Source organism: Uloborus diversus, chromosome 7, assembly GCF_026930045.1.
Source record: "Uloborus diversus isolate 005 chromosome 7, Udiv.v.3.1, whole genome shotgun sequence".
NCBI classification, from domain to species: Eukaryota; Metazoa; Arthropoda; class Arachnida; order Araneae; family Uloboridae; genus Uloborus; species Uloborus diversus.
In genome coordinates, this window is record NC_072737.1 from 29565625 (window position 1) to 29587392 (window position 21768).

The following is a 21768-nucleotide window of genomic DNA, read 5'->3' on the forward strand; positions in this document are numbered from 1 at the left end:
CAATCATAAATTACTTATTATTCTCACTTGGTCAAAGTTGATGTTGTTCTGATTTTTCATTACCATGACGACAAGAGTATACGACTAGCTAGTTGTTTTGATATTTGTCAAGATTGCGTTCAATCAAAACATAACTTAAGCAGATTCACTTTTAAATAATGTTTTGTAAAATGAAGTTATTTCAGGAAAAACATCAACAAAGTTGAACTTAAAAATTAAAACTTCATTTTAATACAAATTTCCAGTTTACTATTCAGTATCATTTAGGATTGATAAGAAATAAAATATCATAAAGATATACACTATAAATGTCATCTTTATTTCGAGTATGCCGGTGCAAATTTCTCATGATAACCAGATGTTCATGATGTTGTTGTTAATGATCTCCTTGGTCTAGACCCCGGACACCAAGTCCAAGAAATCATGTCTCACTAAGAGATCAAAAATAATCTCACTGTCATCCGACAGTTTCCCCACAAAGGCACCGATACAGCAAATAATATGAGAGGGAGAGGCAATAGCCGAGCATGGGCAAGTAGAAAAGGTCTTGGTGGAACCGTCGAAGATCAGACTTCTAACGTAGCCAGACTTTAGCCTAGCTAAGACAGTTTGGGCAAGTCTTGAGCAGGTCTTCTGCAAGGATAATCCAGGATACTCTGCGGTGTACCAATCGTGTTCAGGTGGAATCCTCCAAGTTGATTTTATTTTGTCAGCAAACATGGAATGAACCTCTGAGACTCTTAAAATTGATGATGGGAAAATGGAAAGTCAGATGTTTATGACCGCCTCCTAGTGACCATTTCTTTTTTCATGGATATGCCCCATATTACCTAATGTAGAAAATCACCAGTCAAAATATGACGGGTGTGAATCTTTTTAGAATTTGTAGTAACAAAAACTCAACGAGTAGGGTCCTATCGCAATCCGTGATTGTGAAAAACATAGTTTGAATTCAAGAAGTCGAAACTCTTTTTTTTTTGGTTCATAGTCGGAAATCGAAGGCTTTAAAATTCTACGAGTCGGAGTCAGTCCTTTTCCCTCAGAGTCCACAAACCTGCAAGACCTGCTAAGTCATACTCGAAGTCTAATTGATTTCGGGATTAAATAGTCAGAGTTGGAGTGTAAGGTTGTAAAATTTCAGGAGTAGGAGACGGAGATGAAATCGATCATCGAGTCCCTCCTCGTCGTTTTGTAAGAGACGACACAGTTTTGTCCTTTTGCGGGAAATTTTTTTTTAAGTTTTTCTCCATTACAATTGAGGCAGTGAGAAGCAAAGGGATGTAAGTGGACGTTTAATCGTTTTGAGTATAACATGCTTAAAGTTCTAATCCTAGGTAGGCTTTCATTGAAAACTTCTAGGTTATGCTGTGTATCAGCAACTACTATAGCTACTATATTCGACTGCAAGCTTACTTGACAATGGAGAAATACGCTGAGCTGAACGAAGGAAATAGTTCCTAGCGCCTTTTCCTATATTCGGGAGAAATAACGATCTTCACTTTAGAAATTGGATTAGTTGGTTAAACCCACGCATACGTAACCCTTTTTTGTCATAATTTCTGTTTATCGTTAAATATTTTTAATCTTACCATCGAAGCAGCGCGGAGCGATTTGTCCGTTTGAATCAAACGCGCCAGCCAATAGCAGCAAATTGACAGGTAGCTATCTTCTCTTGTTCGCGAAGAAGGTAGGAGAGGTAGCTAGTAAGTGTGTGTGACGTTTTATTTGTTTCCGATTTCCGATTCCGAGTCACAACTGACTACAACTGTATTTATGTCAAAGACTGCATACTAAGTGAATTGCCTCCATTATTTTTTATACCGATAGATGGCAGCACCATCACCGGATCGTACAGTTAATGAGAATTTAGAACTAGTTCAGGAGCTAATAGCTACCTGGTGCTAGCACTCCAGAGGTATCTTTTCACTTGGAGGACATTGAGACTACGAGCATATTTAACGTCGCCCAGTCCCCTTTAATGACGACGGTGGATCTTCGACCATCGAGTTTCAAACTCAGGACCCTACGGCCCCGAATCCGACACTCTACCGATCGGGCTACCACGGCCCACGTTTTATTTGTTAACTCGGTTTTTTCTTCCGCTCTTCGTGACGTCACTGTCAACTTAAGTTGCAAGCAAGTATAGTACTACGTATCTTTTGTCCTAAAACAGAGGAAAGGTTCCCTTCCACTTGCACTGGTTATCTCCACATTTGTAATTTTGGCGCTTACATCGATTTGCTTCCCACTGCCTCAATTAAAAATTGAATTTTTCACACTCGAATGGAAAAAAATAACCTTTGATGTAATTAGTTATGTGTCTGTGGAAACAAAAAAGGCAACAAGTTAAATGCGGTACTCTCACCAAAAACAAAATATCCCTTCACATTCAGCATGAATAATGCAATGAAAATGGAAAAGGGAAATTGAACTGCTACAGAATAAACCGCTTGTGGCAATCGATTTTTTGCCCTGCTTTGCGGACTTAGTATTCTATCTATTGTGATGCATTTACTTGTGAACCATGATTTGTAAGTGGAATTCAATGTACAAAAGAGGTGTTATTTCCTCGTTTCTAGAAGCTTCACTTTGACAGTTAGGGAAAAACATTTCTTATCCATTCATTACAGGGGAAAAAATGGCACTTACTGTCTACTTCTGTTCTTTCTTTTTTTTTTTTTAGTTGTATCAAAAGTATGTGAATTGTATGTATAGCAAATATATTTATTTTTAAAATGTAGTATGTGGTTGTCATATTTTAATATAACAAATTCTTTCTATGATTGAAGTTAAAAAACAGCGAAAATAAAGCACCTCTTCATCAATGTAAAAAACCCAACTGCACGGTGAGCTTTTTGCACTGATGAAGAGGTTCCATTGTAGCCTTGAAATAGCTATTTGCTGTATTCTCTTGAGAATTTGTTCTTTATTTACGATGGTTTCTCACTTTTATCACATTGTAGCGCAAAGCTTATTTGATCATTTTTCATTTTAATTCTTTCTATATTTTTTCACCCCCGGGAGCCTAAAAATTTAAATCCTCCCTTCCGACTCATACTTGATGACCATTTGTTATTAAATGCGATGCACGTTAACCCCATGGTTACTGTGGTGGATCACTCTTATAAGGTGAAAAAATAGATTTCTTCATTTCGTCAATCTAAACTCACTTACGCAGCAAAGATGTTCTACGGCTTAGACATTAAGGTAAAATTCATTATAAAATTGTTTTAAAATGTAATACTGTCGAAAAGGGTTTTAATTTTGAAAAAAAAAAAATTAACAAGTTTAATTTTGGCAATATAATTTTAGACTCAAAATAATTGTTTTATTGATATTAAAATTACTACTTTTTGTTAGTAAGTACTAAATGCTACGTAGTACTAAATGTACTGCAATATTTTATCGCCCATTTACTTCTTTTCTACGCTGTAGAATCAGTGAATCAATGGCGCAAAGCCTACTGTCTCGAATTTACTAGTTTTTTTTTTCCCCTACCACTTCATCTGTCACCCCTACATGTTAAAAGCTGTATAAGTGGAACACATAAGCTAAGAAAAAGAGCCGAGCTCTGAGTACATCAACCATGTGGTCACTGGTCAGTAAGTCTCAGAAAAGCATAATACATTGGAAATCACATAGTAAAATTTTTGTCATGTTTTTGATAATGAGATTGTTGCAACAAAGTTTGTTACAATCAGCCCCAACGGAAAATCTGTCAACTCACTAGTCATATGAAGTGTTATTCGAAATGCACTACCGATCCTGAAGCATCTATACTACAGCGGTTCCCAACCCATGGGTCGCGGCCCACTTCTGGACCGCGAACAGCGTGTTACTGGGCCGTGGACACTGGTCTAGAATCTGAACCAAAATAAATCTTGGGATCTTAATTTCCGTTTTTTGCGGAAATTTTGATGCACCGTCACTCAAAACTTCTCCCTAGGTCATCGCCAATAAGGAACTTTAAGACTAAGATTTTTCATATTTCTTAGGAACTTTCCTTTATAACTGAAAATGAAATCTAATGAATCAAAAACTCTTTTGAAGAAAATTGCCAAAAAAAAAAGTATTAGCTTGAAACTTTTAAGTTAAAAATGCTCGTACTTTATTGAACTGGCATGACTAACCAATGAATTGAGACAAGGAGCTTTTCGAGAACCTTCCTATTTGAATGAGACTTTTCGTTGCAGTCTTAAAAATATATACAGTGTCTCCCAAAAGTGTTCGTACACTTTGAAATTTTTTAGTAAAACCAAAATAACTCGAAACTGAATTCGAATATGAAGTCCAATATTTTTTCACATCATTCCTATGTCATTCTAAATACAACCCATTGGTTTTTTCAAAATATTAACGGAACTTCTTTTTGAAATGGGTCAGAAAAAGAAGAGACAGAGAAATAACACGCCACAAAAGTCATCGTACACTCAAATATTTCCGAATAAATTCCTGATTAAAATTATCATATGCCGTTTTATTAATATTTTTGCATTGTGTTGTCCTTTATAAGTCATTTGGCTTTATTTTTTTGTTCATTTATTCCTTAATATTGTGCTTATTACTGTAACATGGCTGGTATTCGTAAAAAACCGCAAACACCATTCAAAATTTGAATTTTTTTCCCACAGTAATGGTAAATTGGTTTGAAATGTCTCTAAATCAGTTAATTTATTTGTTTGTATAGTAAAGTGCTTGATAAAATGCTTTAAAGAAAAGAATCGGACCGAAAGCAAGGTAAGTAAAGGTCAACCGGCAAAGTTGACAAAGCGTGATCGGAGAAATAAAGTTAAAAAAAATATGAAAAATACACATTTGAGTGCTGTAAAAGTTTCTACAGAGTTAAATAAAAAATTTTACATTTAATTTTCACTTAAAATTGGTCGCCAAGTTCTCTGATTAGCTGGATTAAATGGGACTTCTTCCCGCAGAAATTTTCTTGGTCATGCGAAAAACAGAAAGCTTACGATTTTCGTCGCAAATCAATGCTAAATAAGCTAAAAACGTTTTAGAATCACGTCTTACTTACAGATAAAAATAAACTCAACATTTTTGGTTAATTTTTTGTATAATTGTAAGTAGAAGAAAAAATAAGGGACTTAATCTTAAGAACTTATTTGGATCAGTTAATCAGGACGGTGGAGGTGTTCTAGTGTGAGGGTGCATATTAGCATCAGGACTTGGTAGTTTGTAATTTTTTGATGAAATAATGAATTATGCTGTTCCTTTAAATATTTTAAAAACCAATTTTGAACTCTGAGCCAAAAATTTGGTTATTGGAAACAACTTTGTTTTTTATCAACATAACGATAAAAAGCACACGGTTTTCAACGTTTGCGTCTAGTGCCTCGAAAATTGTTCTAAAATTTAGAAAATACCCCCTCAATCTTCAGATTTTAACTTAAATGTAACGTATTTAGAGATATCTGGAGGCTAGATTACGAAAATAGGGCGTTAAAACGAAAATAGAGCTAGAAACAGTAAGACTCGATGTGTGGTTGAACACTTACTCAGAAATTACGCAAAAAAATGAAAGAAAAAGAATGAAATCTATTTCGAGACGTTTAAAAGGTGTTATGAATACTGTATGATATTCCACTAATTAATAACTTAATCAAAAGTTAGATTATTCAATAATATATAGACATTTTATAAAGTGTACGAAGACTTTTGTGAGATAAAATTTCTGGCACTTTTTGGTTTTTGATTTTTAAAAAATTAAGTTTTAATATTTTTTAAAAACTTTTCATGTAGCTTTGTTAAAAATAGATCATAGATGTTATAATTAAATACCTATTCCGAAATATTAATTCTAACCAATGGAATGGGGCCTATTTCGTTCAAAGTCGTAGGTGTACGAGGACTTTTGGGAGCCACTGTATATAGAAATGCATTTAATGTTGCGAGTTATTTGACACTATAATGATTCAGTTTCAATGCAGATATCAGTTCCCTTATTTTTTTCCTTAAAAATTAGTTAGAAAATTGTTCTTGTGCAGTACATTATTATCAGTGGTGCAGCATTAGAGGAGAAGGGTATTAACATCTCCAGAACTTTTGTTTTTAACACTTTCAGTCCTAGTACGGTATATTATTTACACTTAAGGACAGTTATGAGCTGATGATTCCCCCCTCCTCCCCAGAAAGTAAATTTTGGCTGTACCAGTAATATCTAGTAGTTAGTGGGCCTCAATGATATTTTCTAAAAAAAACTGGTGGACCGCACAATTAAAAAGGTTGGGAACCGCTGATCTACTACAACGGTTAGTGTGCCAGTTACAAGCCAACAATTTTCAATTTCGCCGTCTTTTTACTCATGAGGTTGGAACTACGAATAGGCCCAGATGCTTTTCTAGCTAGCGAAATAGGAAAGTCGATGGCTGGATGCGAGAAGCAACCTGTAGATGTATTCTTGCCTATAGAATGCAATCTGTGCGAATGATAGCGAACAAAACAGGACTAACGATATTCGGTGCAGTCACAGAAGAAAAAAATAATAATAAGCTAAGAATAAGGAGCTTAATTTATCCTCTATATAAGGAAAAGAAATTACTTTCTTAAAAGGTTTTTCTTACTTTCGAATTTTACTTCGAGCTAACAATTCAAGCTAATATTTAAATGTTTAACGGCAAACTTGGGTTTTCTGAATAGGTTTTCTTAAGTTTTATTGCATCTTGGCTTCATGCTAAAAAAAATCTATTTCAAAATCGTGTGTGGGAGTTCCTACACTAAGTTTTAACACACATTGTCGAAAGTGTAAAAAATTTACGGCACCAAAGAAAAGTTTTTTAAGACGTACTAGTGTTTTTCTTTCCGGAAAGTATATTGAATTTATTTTTATAAGAAAAACTAATAATATTTTAATTTTTTAATGATACACACATCCTTTTCGTGCAGAAAACTACCTCGAGTAGTATTAATTAAAATCAAATATACTCTTTAGAGTTTCTTTTTTCTTTTCATTAGTTTGACTTTTTTTAACTATCTTTTTTATTATGCAACCATTTTATAAGGGGATTTTTTTCTTAAAAGAAAAATTTATTCTATATGCACTTATTATTATTCACCGAACCAATTTTAAGTGTTTAGATAAAAACTAAATGAAACCTGCTTTCATTTCAATTAAAGGTTTTTTGAAAATTATCTAATTTTGCTTTCAGCTTAATTTAAGCATAGCTTAAAAATTGTATATTTTGAGCTGTAACACAAAAAGGCAATTATAAAAACTTACTTTTGATGCGTGAAATTACTCTTCAACATATATTACCTCAAACTCTCAGCTTTGCTGGAAGGAATTCAGCTACTCTAAGAACTATGGTGGTAAACGTGCAAACTACATTTGTAGTGCTTCACATATTCCGGATTCTTGAACGACAATATATTCATTTGGTTTCAAAAGAAACGTTTTTTTCCTCAGGCGTCTCGGAATTAATGAATTAAATTATTTGAAGTAAGTTAATATTAATGAATAAAATCTGTACCTCAGAATTTAACTAGCGCAAGTCCAAAAATTAAGCATTTCAGTTTATTAGTGCATTTTACGTAGAATTCTATTCCGCATCCAGCCACGTGCACGTAATTAAATACAAAATATAACATTCATAATTATTTATCAGTATTAAGAGAGCGCAAATCCCATCCTTTGTATGCACCAGGCAAACGTTTTCCCTCTCTCCTGAAAAGTAGCAAATATGTGGCTTATGTTAGTTAGGCTCTGAGGTACAGAAATGGCCAAAAACAACGTAATAAATACACAAATTATGAAGAAAATTCTGGAAATAGCTTTTTTAATTATATTTCTGTAATTTCCATGTATCAGCTCCTTGTAGTACTTTCTTGATTTTTTTTTTTTTTTTTTTTTTTTTTTTTTTTGTCATTAAATTTAGTACAAAGCATTTCTGATTGCTTTTCTTCTTTCTTGAATCTAAAATCAAACTTTTTCAATTAATTCCGCTTTCTACGTTCGAACCGACCGACGGTCATACAGATATAAAAAAACGCCTGAAGCATAAAGGTTAATCTCTCATCCTAAACTTGAAGAATAAATGTAAATCTACCTTTGAAAATGAGATAATGGGGCTGTCTGTCAATGGCAGCCAACCCTATTTTACAATTCAGAAAAATAGGGGATGCTAAGTGCATTTTATCAATAAATTACAGTTAATGCTTATGAGATAAAGAACGCTCTAAAGCAAGAAATATTGCTCCCACGGGAAGTACTGCATTTGGGCTCCCGGTATCATTTCACAAAGCTGTTAGTTTTGATACGAAAATAATTCGAATTGCGAAATTCCGATATTTCGCTAGGATTACTTACATCTAGATATCTTATTTTAAACATCCATTCATTGTGCATTTTATTTTTAGTAAATGTCAAAACCAAACGCACAAATCGACATAGAAAAACTTTTTGCAACATGTTTTCGTGTGTTTTATTCCTTTTGATCTTAATGCCAGCTGGGATTTTATCTCTTTAATCTTGCGACTCCAGACGTAAGTTTGGAACGATTGACGCATGACTTCTTTGCTATGACGTCAGACCTATGCCAGCGAATTACGAGCAGCCCGCAAACAGAAAAGTTTCCGTTACTTTTAATGATATTGATTTTCAGATGGGGAAAAAATGAAAATCTTGAGCAAATTTCAAGCTTTTGAACAGTGCTTAAAGTTAGAACAAAAATGGTTGAATAAACTTTTTTTTAAATATTTATTCTTTACAATCACACTTTTAAGTTAATATATTATTTTTAAATATATATATTTTTTTTCGTGACGTTGCTGTAAGACTAAAAAAATTGTTTTCTTGAGACTCTTTGACAGTTTAACGAGGGCTATTAACTGTTCATCTGTTTATATGTGTTGGTGCAATATTTTTCTTGTTCTTTTTATATAAAAGTATGCTTTAAAAAAATTTGGTATGATGGTTATATATGTCATTTGCAAAGTACTAACTCTCCGAAAATTCAAAAGTAATTACATTTCCCATTACTATTTCTTTAAAGTATATTTCAGTGGGCATTTTAATATATATCAAAAGCCTAAATTCGCCCATTTTTACATTAAGTAATTACTGCATTACATTTTAACTTATTGTTAGATGAACTAATATAGCGACAAGTAAATAGCAATTAAAATCAGATAAAATGACTATTTTCCCGTGAACTACTATTTTATCCACAAATACTGCTTGAAATTCGAAACTTGAAGAACACTTTGGCATTGTGACCTATAAAAAATTATTTTATGTTAACTAAGTTTTCTTGAAACAATTATTCAAAAACGAAAAAAAAACAAACGGGAAACAAAAGAAGAGATTTTGATATTGCAAAGTTCTTTTTCGGGGGAAATTTCTGTAGGCAATAACTGAAAGCTCAAAAATGCTAATTGGACGAAAATATACCACCGGTAGTGAACCACTCTTAAAATGAGCTGATGACATCATATGACTTCCTCTTACTGCAATTTAATGTCATTTTCCCATTATTGGCAATTTTTATGTGATCCAATTGTTTATTCTCAAAATATCACCAACAGTGACCAATTAAAACCAAATTGAAAAAAAAACCGCCAAATTTATCGCCAAGTTGGCGACCAAAAGAGTGGCGATATATCGCTAAGTGTCCGACAAATTATAACACCACTTGAGTTTACATCGAAATTAACAATTTCCCCCCAAAAAGGGGCAAAAGACCCCTTTAGAAACACCCGAATGCAACCAAGAGAGTTAAGGAGCACAAGTAGACCTCACTAGGAGTCTACGTACCAAATTTCAAGTTTCTAGGACATACCGTTCTTGAGTTATGCGACATACATATGCACGCACGCACATACGCACATACATACGTACATACAGACGTCACGAGAAAACTCGTTGTAATTAACTCGGGAATTGTCAAACTGGATATTTCGCGTGTCTATACGTTCTTAATTACTTATCCACGTGTGGTCGAGTCGAAAAAAAAGCTCAACATTTATTCGGGGGTGAGCAAAATGGAAATTATTGTCAACTTTTGAGCAAAAACTTTTTCGCGAATACAATACTTCCTTTTTTGTAAAAGGAAGTAAAAAATAAATCTTGCCGTTATTGGTTTCCTCTTAACGCCTTATTTGCTCCTTGGCATCGAAAATATTGAAAAACATCACATTCATAAATTGCAAAATTTTAAGCTGAGCTGTTATAACAATGTTTAATGTTTTTTTTTTTTTTTTTACTATCCATAAGACAGCGATTAAGTTGTTATTGTTGTCGTATGCCAACTAGGCTGGTAATTTGGGGTGCGCTGCTTCACTTTTTCTATACCGTACCGTAATTTCTGTGAAGTCCGACTTCCACAGCACACAAATGCCATAAGGGCCCTTTTATAGGGTAGGCAACCATTCACAGAAAAACAACACATTAACACAAAAAAGGACAAGGACAGAAAAGAGAAAGTACACCCATGCCCGAGCCGAGATATGAACCCGGGATCTTCCCCTCAGAGTCAGATTTCTCTGACCACTAAGCAAGGTGGGCAATCACCTAAGTTTTCATTTCGTTTAGGAAGGTTTTTTGTTTCTTATTTATATTGTTCGTTTTGATTGTGTTCAAAACTTTTATTTACGAAGAAACGGTATGAACTTGTTTTTACAGAAAAAAAAGGAAACATTCTTCATATATTTATCGAGGGCACTCAATCCGATGGTGGGGGTAATTTTTCATAATTTTCTTATTATCGAAGCTTCCGCAATTTAAATATACCATGTACAGTAAACTCCCGATTATCCACGGAATAGGGTGGTACGGTAACCGCGGATAAGTGAAAACCACGGATAATCCGAATAAAGTTAAAAAACGATACTACTGTATACAATAGCTAAAAAATATTAAAAACACATCCACAAATAATTAAATTATAGCTAAAATAATTGCATTTACTAACATTTATTGTAAAAAATATTCATATATAAAAGCTAAAAACGAAAAATAACACAATCATAAATTTGAAAAACATTTAATGATTGTTAAAAATAAAAAAAAGAAAGAAAGTGAAAAGGCCTGTGGATAATCCGAACAGCATTTTCGTGCATTCGAACTGAAAATAAATAAGAGAACAAAACAGTACATCGCGTGATGGTTTCCTCCTTGTTAATAACTTAAATACTATTATAGTGAGTTATCAGAATTTAATCTTTATCTTTACTCATAATAAAGCTGAAAGTCTATCTGTCTGGATGTCCGGAGGATGCCTGTAGGATGTCTGGACCTCTGTGACGTGCATAGCGTCTAGGCCGTTCGGTCGATTTTCATGAAATTTGGCACAAAGTTAGTTTGCAGCATGAGGGTGTGCACCTCGAAGCTATTTTTTCAAAAATTCGATGTGGTTCTTTTTCTATTCCAATTTTCAGAACAAAATTATCATGCGATGGACGAGTAAATTACGAAATTATCATAACGTGGAATCTTAACATGGACACAAACCAATTGGCGAGATACTAAATTATTATAACATGGAATCGTAACATGGGTAAAAGCCAATTGGAGAGAAAATTCACCATACATTATTTGTAAATATACAGGCGAGCCAAAAGACCTTTTAATTTTTCTATTACGGACAAAGCCGTGCGGGTACCACTAGTAGTAAATAGTTTTGCATCGCAAAAATAATATAGGTTAGCTGCAGCAGTGATTTTTAATCCATGGTTCGTGCACCACTGAGGGTCCGCAAGCCATTTTCATATGGTCCATGATAGTCTCGCGAAAATTATTCTATGTCATTTTCACAGTTGTTATTAAATTTTTTTGCAGAAAAGCCTTTGGGTTTATCTCCTTTACACGTAATCTAACTGTTGTGGAAATATTCTTTCTATCATATGCAGACCGTTTAGAATTTGGGCAGGCACCAAGCGGCACAACGTAGTAAAAAGTTTGAGAACCACTGATCTACACCACTATCGGAAACAGCAACTTGGTGAATTTGCAGCAATCTAGTTTATTATTCATAGTATTGTCGAAAACAGCAGTTTGCTAAGTTTACAGCTATACACTTTAACATCCGCTGTGCTGTTTGAAAGGCAATGATCGTGTGACCTTAATATGAATTTTTTTTTGGAAACTATTTTTATAAAATGTATGTGATATTCATAGAGTTCCTCGCTTTCTTTAAACAAAGTAACAGATTTTTTTTAAACTCTACTATTGTTATATTTTTTCTCTGCAATGGACAATCTGAAACAGTATTACAAAAGAAAAATCTCGTAAATTGACTTTAATGTGTATATTAAAACAATTAAACTTAAGTTACTCCATTACATAAATATACTTCTAACATTGGAAGCTTTTTTTTTTAACTAATTCAATAATCACAATTCCATTTCATCAAAATTTATCGATGGAATATTTCACTAGAAATAAAAATTTAGATGTCTAAAAGTTGTTTTCATTACTTACCGGAAATTGTAAGTCCGTATGTAATTCAACGAATCTTAGCAAAATTATTAATAAATAAAAGAATTAAAACCGCAATGCGTAATGATACAGAAACCAATAAATTCGAAACTATAATTACAATGCAAAAACTGATTTGAGGCATTCCACTTTAATAATTACTGCAGTCTGAAATTCTGAAGAAAAAAGTTCAATAACTTTATAAATTTCTAATTATACTTTCAAAATACTTACACTTCAGTTTCAACTACTGCATTCTTAATGCTGCTGTGTTAATTAATAATATCAGAAGATGCAGAAAGTATGACTTTTTCAAACTTTACAAATGATATTTCTAGAATTTCTAATCTCAGGAAATCAAATTAGTTTTTTTTCTTATGGTTTGACTATTTCCGAACACGCTATTTATCTGATTGTGTTACCATAGAGACAGCACGACAAATTCCCTTTTTGAAAGTTTTTATCTAATTCGCTGATGATTTTCTATTTGAATATGCGCAATATATTTTTCTTGCAATCAAAGAATTATTCAAATAAAATATAATTTGTGTGAATCTTATGTGTTGAAATAATTTATTATTTTTCCTGTGAAGTATCAAAAGTTGAAAAAGGAAATATAAATTTCAAGCGCACTTAACTTTAATGAAGCTATCTTTTTGATCGCGTTCTGTATGGAATTACGACGAAATTTTTCTTAAGGTCGTTCAATGTTTCCAGTGTCGACTAACTTAACTTTCCGTAACAACTTTTTTCTCAAATAAATTGTTAAATACGGATTTAATTTTATTGGACGCAATGCCTGCTTCATATTCTTCAGAAATAAAAAGTTTTAAAGTATATTTTTTCTGTAAAGTTACGTACTAGTAATAGTTTTTCTAAAAGATTCGTAACTGGTATGTCACATATTATATATATGACTGTGAAATAAATCAAATGAATTACTTACTTTTAAAACATTCTTTTGGAATCGAATATGGTTTTATAAAAGCAAAAACAACAGAGGTAATGCACAAATGCTTCTTTTTTAAGTGCTTTTCTTTACTCAATTTTGAATTCAATTTATTTTATTTTTTAATCACTTGTTTTATTTAATGAAATTATTAATTCAGAAATTTACTCTTTTTTGAATTGTATAAGGTTGTACGCATGTATTTATTTGTTTATTTATTTTATTTTGTTTTACTTAGTGGTGTATACTTGTGTCTCAATTGTCAATACTATTTTGACTTTATCTGGTATTTTTGTTACTCTAAATGAAAATAACATAAGCTTGCCTTCTAATTCTCTAACCCAAATTTCCTTCAATCAGTGCAGGTATAGCCCAATGAAAAAAAATAGAACACATAATGAAGAAAAACTATAGACAAACTTTCCCTTTTCATAAATCTATTAAATCCATTTGACTATAATTATTATTTTCAGTTGAAAATTGTAGATCATTTATTATGTTATACATAAGATTTAAAAATAGATTACAAATCTGTAAAAAAATATTTTTATTGTTTCTGACACATACAGAAAAAATGAACGATGAAATAAAATATGCTGCAAGACTGATGTGTGTTAATAAAAGAGATGGCTTTTGAGTACTAAAATATTGAAAACAAATGATTGTGAAAAAAAGTTTGTTTCTGATCAACAGGTATATTTTGTGGTATTTGATCCTGAGCGTTTGTCAGTTTTCGTACGCGAATGATAAGTAATTTCAGATACATCAGTAAATAATAAAATACTACAAAATATAATACAATATACATGATTTAAATTAATGACTTTTGGCTGGTGAACGTAAAAATACGTTCTCCTCTTCTTAAAAAAGCATTCTCTTGAAATACCTGAGAAAAAGTATTGCACTCAGGAATAAAAATCTGCTTAAAGAGTACTTAGAAGCACTTGATTTCTCTGAATGATCTTTATGATCATGCCCTTCATGATTATGATCATGATCTCCGGACTCATGGCCTGCCATGGAATGTTCGTGGTTATGATCGGCACTTCTGATCACCCTGGTGCGAATATTCTTATCAGAAGTACCAACGATTTTTATCCCACGAGCTGCAATACTTTGTGGATTTTCATTCAGAAGGGACAGCATTTGGTGCAATATGTATAAATTATCCTCTTTCTTTTCTGGTATCACCAATGGTATCAACGGTGCTGTGCTCTTCTTTTTAGCACTAGTTGATGATTTGTTGGACGGCTTCTGAGGAACAAGAAGAGGGAGGAAAGAAGGATCACCAGGTTTTGCAGAAGCGTCTGGTTGAGGTTTCTTCTTTTGGGGTGAATTAGGATAAGGAAGGTTACCAAGTGGGGTTTGAATGCCTCTGTTTCTGTTGGTGTCGGTGCTTGTCCTCTTGATGGTTTCTTTTGCTTTTATTAAGACGGGGACAATGCTTTTCCCATTGTGATTTGTTGTCGATAATGCCAGAATCTGAGTTGGTGGATTTACATGTTGGTGGAAATGCGGATTCTGCGAAGGTGCTCTGGATACAACAGAATCAAATGTGCTGTTGTGTTTTATGACGACGGGAATAAAACTCTTTTCGTAATGCGTATTAAAAGGTTGTCTCACATAAGATGGATTGCTTACAGCATGCGAAGGTCCTTGTTTCGAATTTTGAATAGCAGATAGCTGGGTTCTAAGAGTATTAATCGCTTTCTGGTGCGATGCACTGCTCTGAGTTGGTTGATTCCACCATTGCGAATGTCCTTTCACGTATGTGTACGAAGACTGTGTTGGTTTTGGGGATGGAGTACTTATGAACACCCTCAACTTCAGATTTCCCGGTTGTCCAGGATTCAGTACTATTGTTTGGATGGCTGGCTTTTGCGTTGGAGGTGTATTAATATAGTAGTTAACTTTTTTCTTATTTAGGTCAACAACGTCACGCATTTTAAATGCTTCCATTGTTGGTGTTGGTTTCTTCGTGGTTGTCCTGGTCGTAGGTGGACGAGTAGTGGTACTAGTTTTATAATAACTTCTTGAGTCGGCTGTTGAATAGAAATATTTTTTATAGCTACTTGTGGATGGCTGGTAGTATAAACTACTGGGTGGAGCTTTTGTCGATGAAGGATAGTAGTATTTTTGTGAACTATAGTAAGAAGTGGAAGGCCGATAATATAACCGCTTCCTGTCCTCAGGATCTTCTGTAACAAAATCCTTATCATCTTCCTTATGTTTACTGTACGAGTCAAAAGGAATTTCATCAGGTCGACCATAATCTACATTCGAGTTTTCCTCTGATGCTGATTTCTTTTCCCCTTCTCGCTTTAAGTCATCAGTAAACATATTGTAAGTGACGTTTCTGATGTGTTGGATACTAGCTTCATGACGGAGACCTTTATTCTCGGAGCAGGAGTCTACAACGTGTATTTTCCAGCCCAAGTGACGATGAGTATAGCACTGAAAATGTTAAAATTGTTGCTTTTAGAATAAATAACACATTTGCAATGAAATGCTGGAAAAATTCAAATATGAAGTCAGAACTGCAAGATAACATTTCAGCTGCAGAAAATTTCATTAGTTGTGTAGAATTAGTTTCAAATGAAAATTTTAAAAGGAATAAGTAAAATTTCAAGTAATAATTCATTTAAACATTATTTTGTAACTTTATGAGCATTAATAGACACTTTCATTGCAATAACGTTTTATAATAGAAATAAACTAGATAGCATGCAGCTATGTGTGTATTAATAAAGTTTTCATGAGCACGTGAACTGTGTCCACGAAATTTTCAGAAGCATTTGTAGCGGTAGATTTAATGTTTCACTTACTTAAAAAAAAAAAAAAATAATTAAAAAAAAACATGGGAAAATGAACTAAAATATTTTTTCGCAAAAGAGCTAGTAATATTTATCATATAAAATGGATTTGCTCATGAGAAGTTATCTTTATCAAATAAAATTCGAATTTTTTAAATATTTTCATCATATTTAATGTAAAGACCCTTTATACCCAAAGGAATAGCTCCAAAAATAATTTTCAAACGCGTAATGAATTTTTATCGAAAATAATGCAAGCTTTCGTTGTGATTTCATTTTGAAAGTACTAAATGGATGAGAACCAAAAACATAAAAATTATTTTACTCCATTTATAAATCTGTTACATCGCTGACTTTTTTCATCGTATAGAGCCTGCAGCTCTTTCTAAAAGTATATTTTTGTTTCGTTATTACTAGCGCTACTAACTCCATTACATACAAAAGTGAAAAGATTGACGTAGTTTATTCACTACTATGCCTAGAGAGAAAACTCAATCTTGCATTTGAAAAGATAAAAGCAAATAGGAATCATTCTTACGTACACAAAATAACATCCGCACAAAAAATTAATGCTGCGAAAAACTCTGCAAATTACGTAACTCTTATTATCTTAACAGGCTTTTCTTATTATTACAGTGGCATTCCCAAAAGATTTTTCAACAACCCAATTACAGGTACAGTAAAAGATCTTGTCATTTGTTCAAAGAAGTATTCCAAACGTAATAACTGCTCCTATGGCACATATTCTTGGTTAGAGCAAACATAACACTAGTGAACAAGCATTTTGGTGCTGATTTATTTGTTACTGATTTCGTATGCAATTGGCGCGCTGAATTCAAATGTGATATTATTTTTTTCATAAGACTTTTGAGCTACTAAAGCATAAAATTTTATTGAAATATACTTAAAACGGGGTCATGTTAAATCCATACATTTAATGAAACCACACAAAACACAGAATTTGTTTACCATTATTTATGCAAATATATTCAGAGACTGATCACCAAACAGGCCAACTAGGCCGTGTTCTTAGCCCCACTCTTTAACGGCCTGAAAATGACTAAGGCTGTTCTAGTCTATTGTTGAAGAAAATGAAAGAAAATTAATGTTTCTTTTTCATTTATTTCTCTTTTCCTGTGTTCACTGAGGGTTGAAGATGCTCAATGCTCATTACCCCAACAAATATTTTGAAAGAGTGGTGAAACCAATAAAGGTCTGCTGGCTCTCCATGAATGTTTGTGTTTATTAGGTTTGACTGCAATAAACTCCGAAAAAATATTTAGCCTAGGCCCAAGTTTCTCAATCGGGCCCATTAAATATTATATACAAACATCCAACTTGCCACACATCGCAAAAAGTAACAATATGTAGGGCAAGAGCTCACAAATTGATCTTTACTTATTAAGGCATTGTTACTAAACTTGCCAGATGTTCACTCTATATTGTGAGTTTTTCTGGAAGCATCTGTACAACATGCAGACTGACAATATGACAAATATGATGGAAGCAATCCTTGTTTCAGAAGCCTATAATGTGTTTTAAATAGTGCGAAATCGAAATAAATTCGGACATTTTGAGTGCTAGAGAATAGGACTCGACCGATGCATCGGCCTGGCCGATGCATCGGCGCTGATGGTTCAACAATTTAGCCATCGGCATCGGCATCGGCGGCCGATGCTAACTTGCGGGAAACATCGGCCCATCGGCCTTAAAAAACATCGAAAAGCCGATGGAATTGGCCGATGTTTTTGAAAAAAAAAAAGGACCTTTGCTGTTTTACTTTTTAATACAAAGTAAATGGGGTTGTTGTTTTCATATAAAATTATTTACTTAAATTTCAGTATGAATTTCCATTTTTAGTCATCCCTAGAAGAGTTTTTAATACTACATTCAGGTACCAAACAAGTTAATTATTGCGTTGTTTCTTGCAGCAGGATGTACGTATGTATCTCTCATAAGTCATAACTCAAAAATGATAATCTGTAGAAGGTTAAAGTTTCGTATGTGGGATCTGCGGACGTTCCAGTTGTGCACTTCCCTTTTTGTTTTCAATCGGGTGTTCTGAAAAGCCTGTTTACTCATTTTTTGTGGCTATTAATTACTTATTTCAATGCAAAACTAATATATCGTCTCAGACTGACGATCATTTGGTGATATATTGCCGAATTGGAGACTATGGAAACAGATATGAGATGGCGAAACCAGTCTTTGTGTCATTTTATTAGATTCCCGTTGAACCGACAGTAATTTTTAATTTTTCGATATTTGTAATATGAATCACAGTAATGCAGTCTTTTCTGTATCGCTTCGGCGGAGTTACAAGTTTGGAGCCCGTCGAAATACATTTTGGGGATCACAGAAGTTGTAAAACATTTATCATTCGCATTTTTGTAACTCATTCGGTGGCCCTATGGTTATGGGGCCTCTCGCGCAATTGCAACATTTGCTATATTTTAAATCCACCATTGCACGTCAAAACAAACTCGGGTGCAAGTTTTGAAAGGGTTTTCTGCTCAATGTTTATGATTATTTTGAACTCTATTTTTACGACTATTTTTTGAATTTCCGAGAACACTTGCGTGCCCCTCCTCCCACTCCCTCAATTTCTGAAATTAAACTCTAGTTGTATTTCTGAGTTGTTTAAAACTAACACCATTCATAAAATTGGAGATTTTTTTTTTCGAACTTTATCTATTGTTTAGAAAGAATTTAGGGCATTAATGTAAGACATTGATTAAAGACGTTTTGAATGGTGACATAATTCGGAAATCAAAGGGACTTTTGATTTTTTTTTTTTTTTTTTTTTCGGAAGTGCTGAAGTAAATTCAGAAACTCTTCCGAGGCGGGTGGTAGCTGTTCTGTACTAAAAAAATGAGGCAGAGGTTGGGGCCGAAGTGTGATTTACTCCAAAATCAGAGGGTGACCCCCCTAACCCTACCTCGTCGTTTCAAGCATTTCTTAAATATTTAGCGATTAATTATTTTGGTCAAGAAATGTCATTTTGCGTATTTATCATACTTGTTTCACCTATATTTCGTAAATTGCCATCTTTTTTGCATCAGAATAGCGATTGATTTTTTTTCTGTTGTAAGTAACTATTTTTATGTATTTGTATAAAATCAATGAATAAGTTATTTTCGTTTTTTATAGAAAAGTTTCAAGGATTTTCTATTATGCAATTTTTCAAATTTCAGAAAATTATTGTTAAATTGAAAAATTTAATTTGAACTTGTTTGTAAAGCTTCATAAAAGATTAAACAATCAAATTGTTTAATACTATGTGTGCAAACATCAGATCAAGTAGTATATGTATTCAGTTATTAACTTGATGTAAATATTGAGTTTGTTTATTTTACCTGCGTTTTAAGAACCTTGCTCTTTTCATGGCTATTTTTTTTTTTCAGGAAAATGTATGTCACTGTTATAGCTTTTATGAAAAATGCAAACTTTTATATTCATAAATTTTAAATAAGTATGAAAATATTACTATTTTGATTTAATATTATAATTTATCTGTTACCTTTTTTGTTTAATTTGATGACTAAAAAATGTCTACGTGCAATCTTTCCACTTTAATTGCGTAATTTGTTGACGGTTTCATAGTTCTATTCTTAATTATTTTTTTTGAATGATTAAACAACGTAATTTATTTTTTTTAACTATGTTTAGTGTACCTAAATCCATACATTATTACAACATTACTGAAATCTTAGTTATATGCTCAATTAAAAAAACAAAACAAATCAATTGGTTATTAAACAGTCTCTTTGTTTTTCTTCCTTCTTTTTTTTTGCTATTGTTCTTTCTCTTTCATCATACAGCAGTCAAAAATAGAGAAGCATAACTACATCCTATACAGATTGTACGTAGTACGAAGCAAAAGTTCGTGGACAAGTTGTATAAAATCTTACCCAGAATAGTTCACATTACCGAAGCACATCCACCTTCAAAAGGGACTATGTACTTCTACCAGTGTTCATATAACTTTTGGAAACACTCATGGAAGCCATTTTTTGCTACCTTCTATGATCCAGCTTCATCTTCTCCTGACGGAAAAAAGCGACGTCTATGCAAATGTTTTTTTGTTGGGAACAGGTAAAAGTCACACGGAGCTATGTCCGACGAAACGTTAGGTTATTTGTTTGTCATATCAGAGTATTGACCAATCGAACCGTGCATCCTCAACATGAAAGTCGCCTTCTTCCCCACGATGAAGTTAAAGCAGCAGCGCAAGAGGCCTTACAGGAATTTGCGAAAAACGTCTTCCAGGAGTGCCTCTAAAAGCTATACGAACGTTGGCAGAAGTGCATAATCGTTCAAGGTGACTATTTTGTAGATAGATATATGCTTCGGTAATGTGAACTATTCAGGGTAAGGTTTTATACAACTTGACCTCGAACTTTTAGATCATACTACGTAGGTATGAGTTTTCAATTTACTATTTCATGACGTTTTTGAGTGACGCAAGTTTACGCGCATGAAGACATCACAAGAAAATTTGCGATAATTAACTGAGGAGGCGTTCAAAATGGATATTTGGTTATCTATATGTTCTTAGGTACATATGTATGTACAGATGTGCCGAAAAAACTTGTGAAGTATAAATTTGGTGATAGTAAAATAGAAATTTAGGTCGAAATCTGATTTTTTTTTTTTTTTTGTGATTACAATTCTTTATTCGTAGAAAGGAAGTAAAGTGAAATGAATCAATGATCCTTTAAATCCCTGACAATCTTATCAATTTATTTGTTTGATTTTTTTTTTTGCCATCGGCCAACGGCATCGGCCATCGGCCATCGGCAATCGGCCATTTGAAGGAAAACAATCGGCCATCGGCCATCTTTGAACAATCGGCCAACAATCGGCATCGACCTATCGGCCAAAAAATGCCATCGGTCGAGCCCTACTAGAGAAGCATTAAGCTAAAATGTATACTTAATGAAGATAAAACTAATTTCTTACTTCGCTACAGCGCCCGAAGCTCTAAAGCACTGGGAACTAAAGAGAAAAGGTTTTTTTTAAATGTTTTTCCCGCTTCAAATGTTGCGTATAAAAATTGTATGGTGTGTAATGAATGAATTTATTTATTTCTTTTTCAAACACAAGTTATAATTTTTACATGAGTGGTTGTTTGCTTGTCTTCTTCAACTATGTTTTAAAGTATTTATTCTTTAATTATCAATATTATTAAATATTTTATTTTAACTATTTTTGTCAAATTTTTGAATACAAATATTTAGCTATATTGGCAAAATTTAGAAATAGAGAACAAATGTTTAAATTGTAATAAAAAGATTCATATAATTGTCAGGCGTCAAAGTCAAAAAAAAAAACGTGTGGTACTGCTGCTGATACGTTCTACGGCAAATGAGCATTATTTTCATCTACGGTAGATGAAAATTTACAGTGAATGAAAATTTAAGCGTAATTTAATTTTTAAAAAATCATAGCGTTGTTGAAAACTAATATTTGGCAAATGACAGTAAAAATATTTTCGATAATATATGCAATTCTTTTTAAAAACTTTAGTGAACTTTAATGGTTTTGCATCAGTTTTTCTTGTGGGGATGAAATGAAAAAAT

At 33.1% G+C, this 21768-nt stretch overlaps 1 protein-coding gene across 1 annotated transcript in view; it reads right to left on the bottom strand.

The window, feature by feature from the left end:
- Positions 1-13941: 13941 nt before the first annotated feature.
- Positions 13942-21768, bottom strand: part of LOC129225567 (protein Skeletor, isoforms B/C-like) — a 113507-nt gene continuing 105680 nt past the window's right edge. Inside the window, exon 16 of the mRNA XM_054860013.1 lies at positions 13942-15827. Coding sequence (XP_054715988.1) covers positions 14235-15827 — 1593 coding nt within the window. The 3' untranslated portion in view covers positions 13942-14234. The remainder of the gene's footprint in view (positions 15828-21768) is intronic.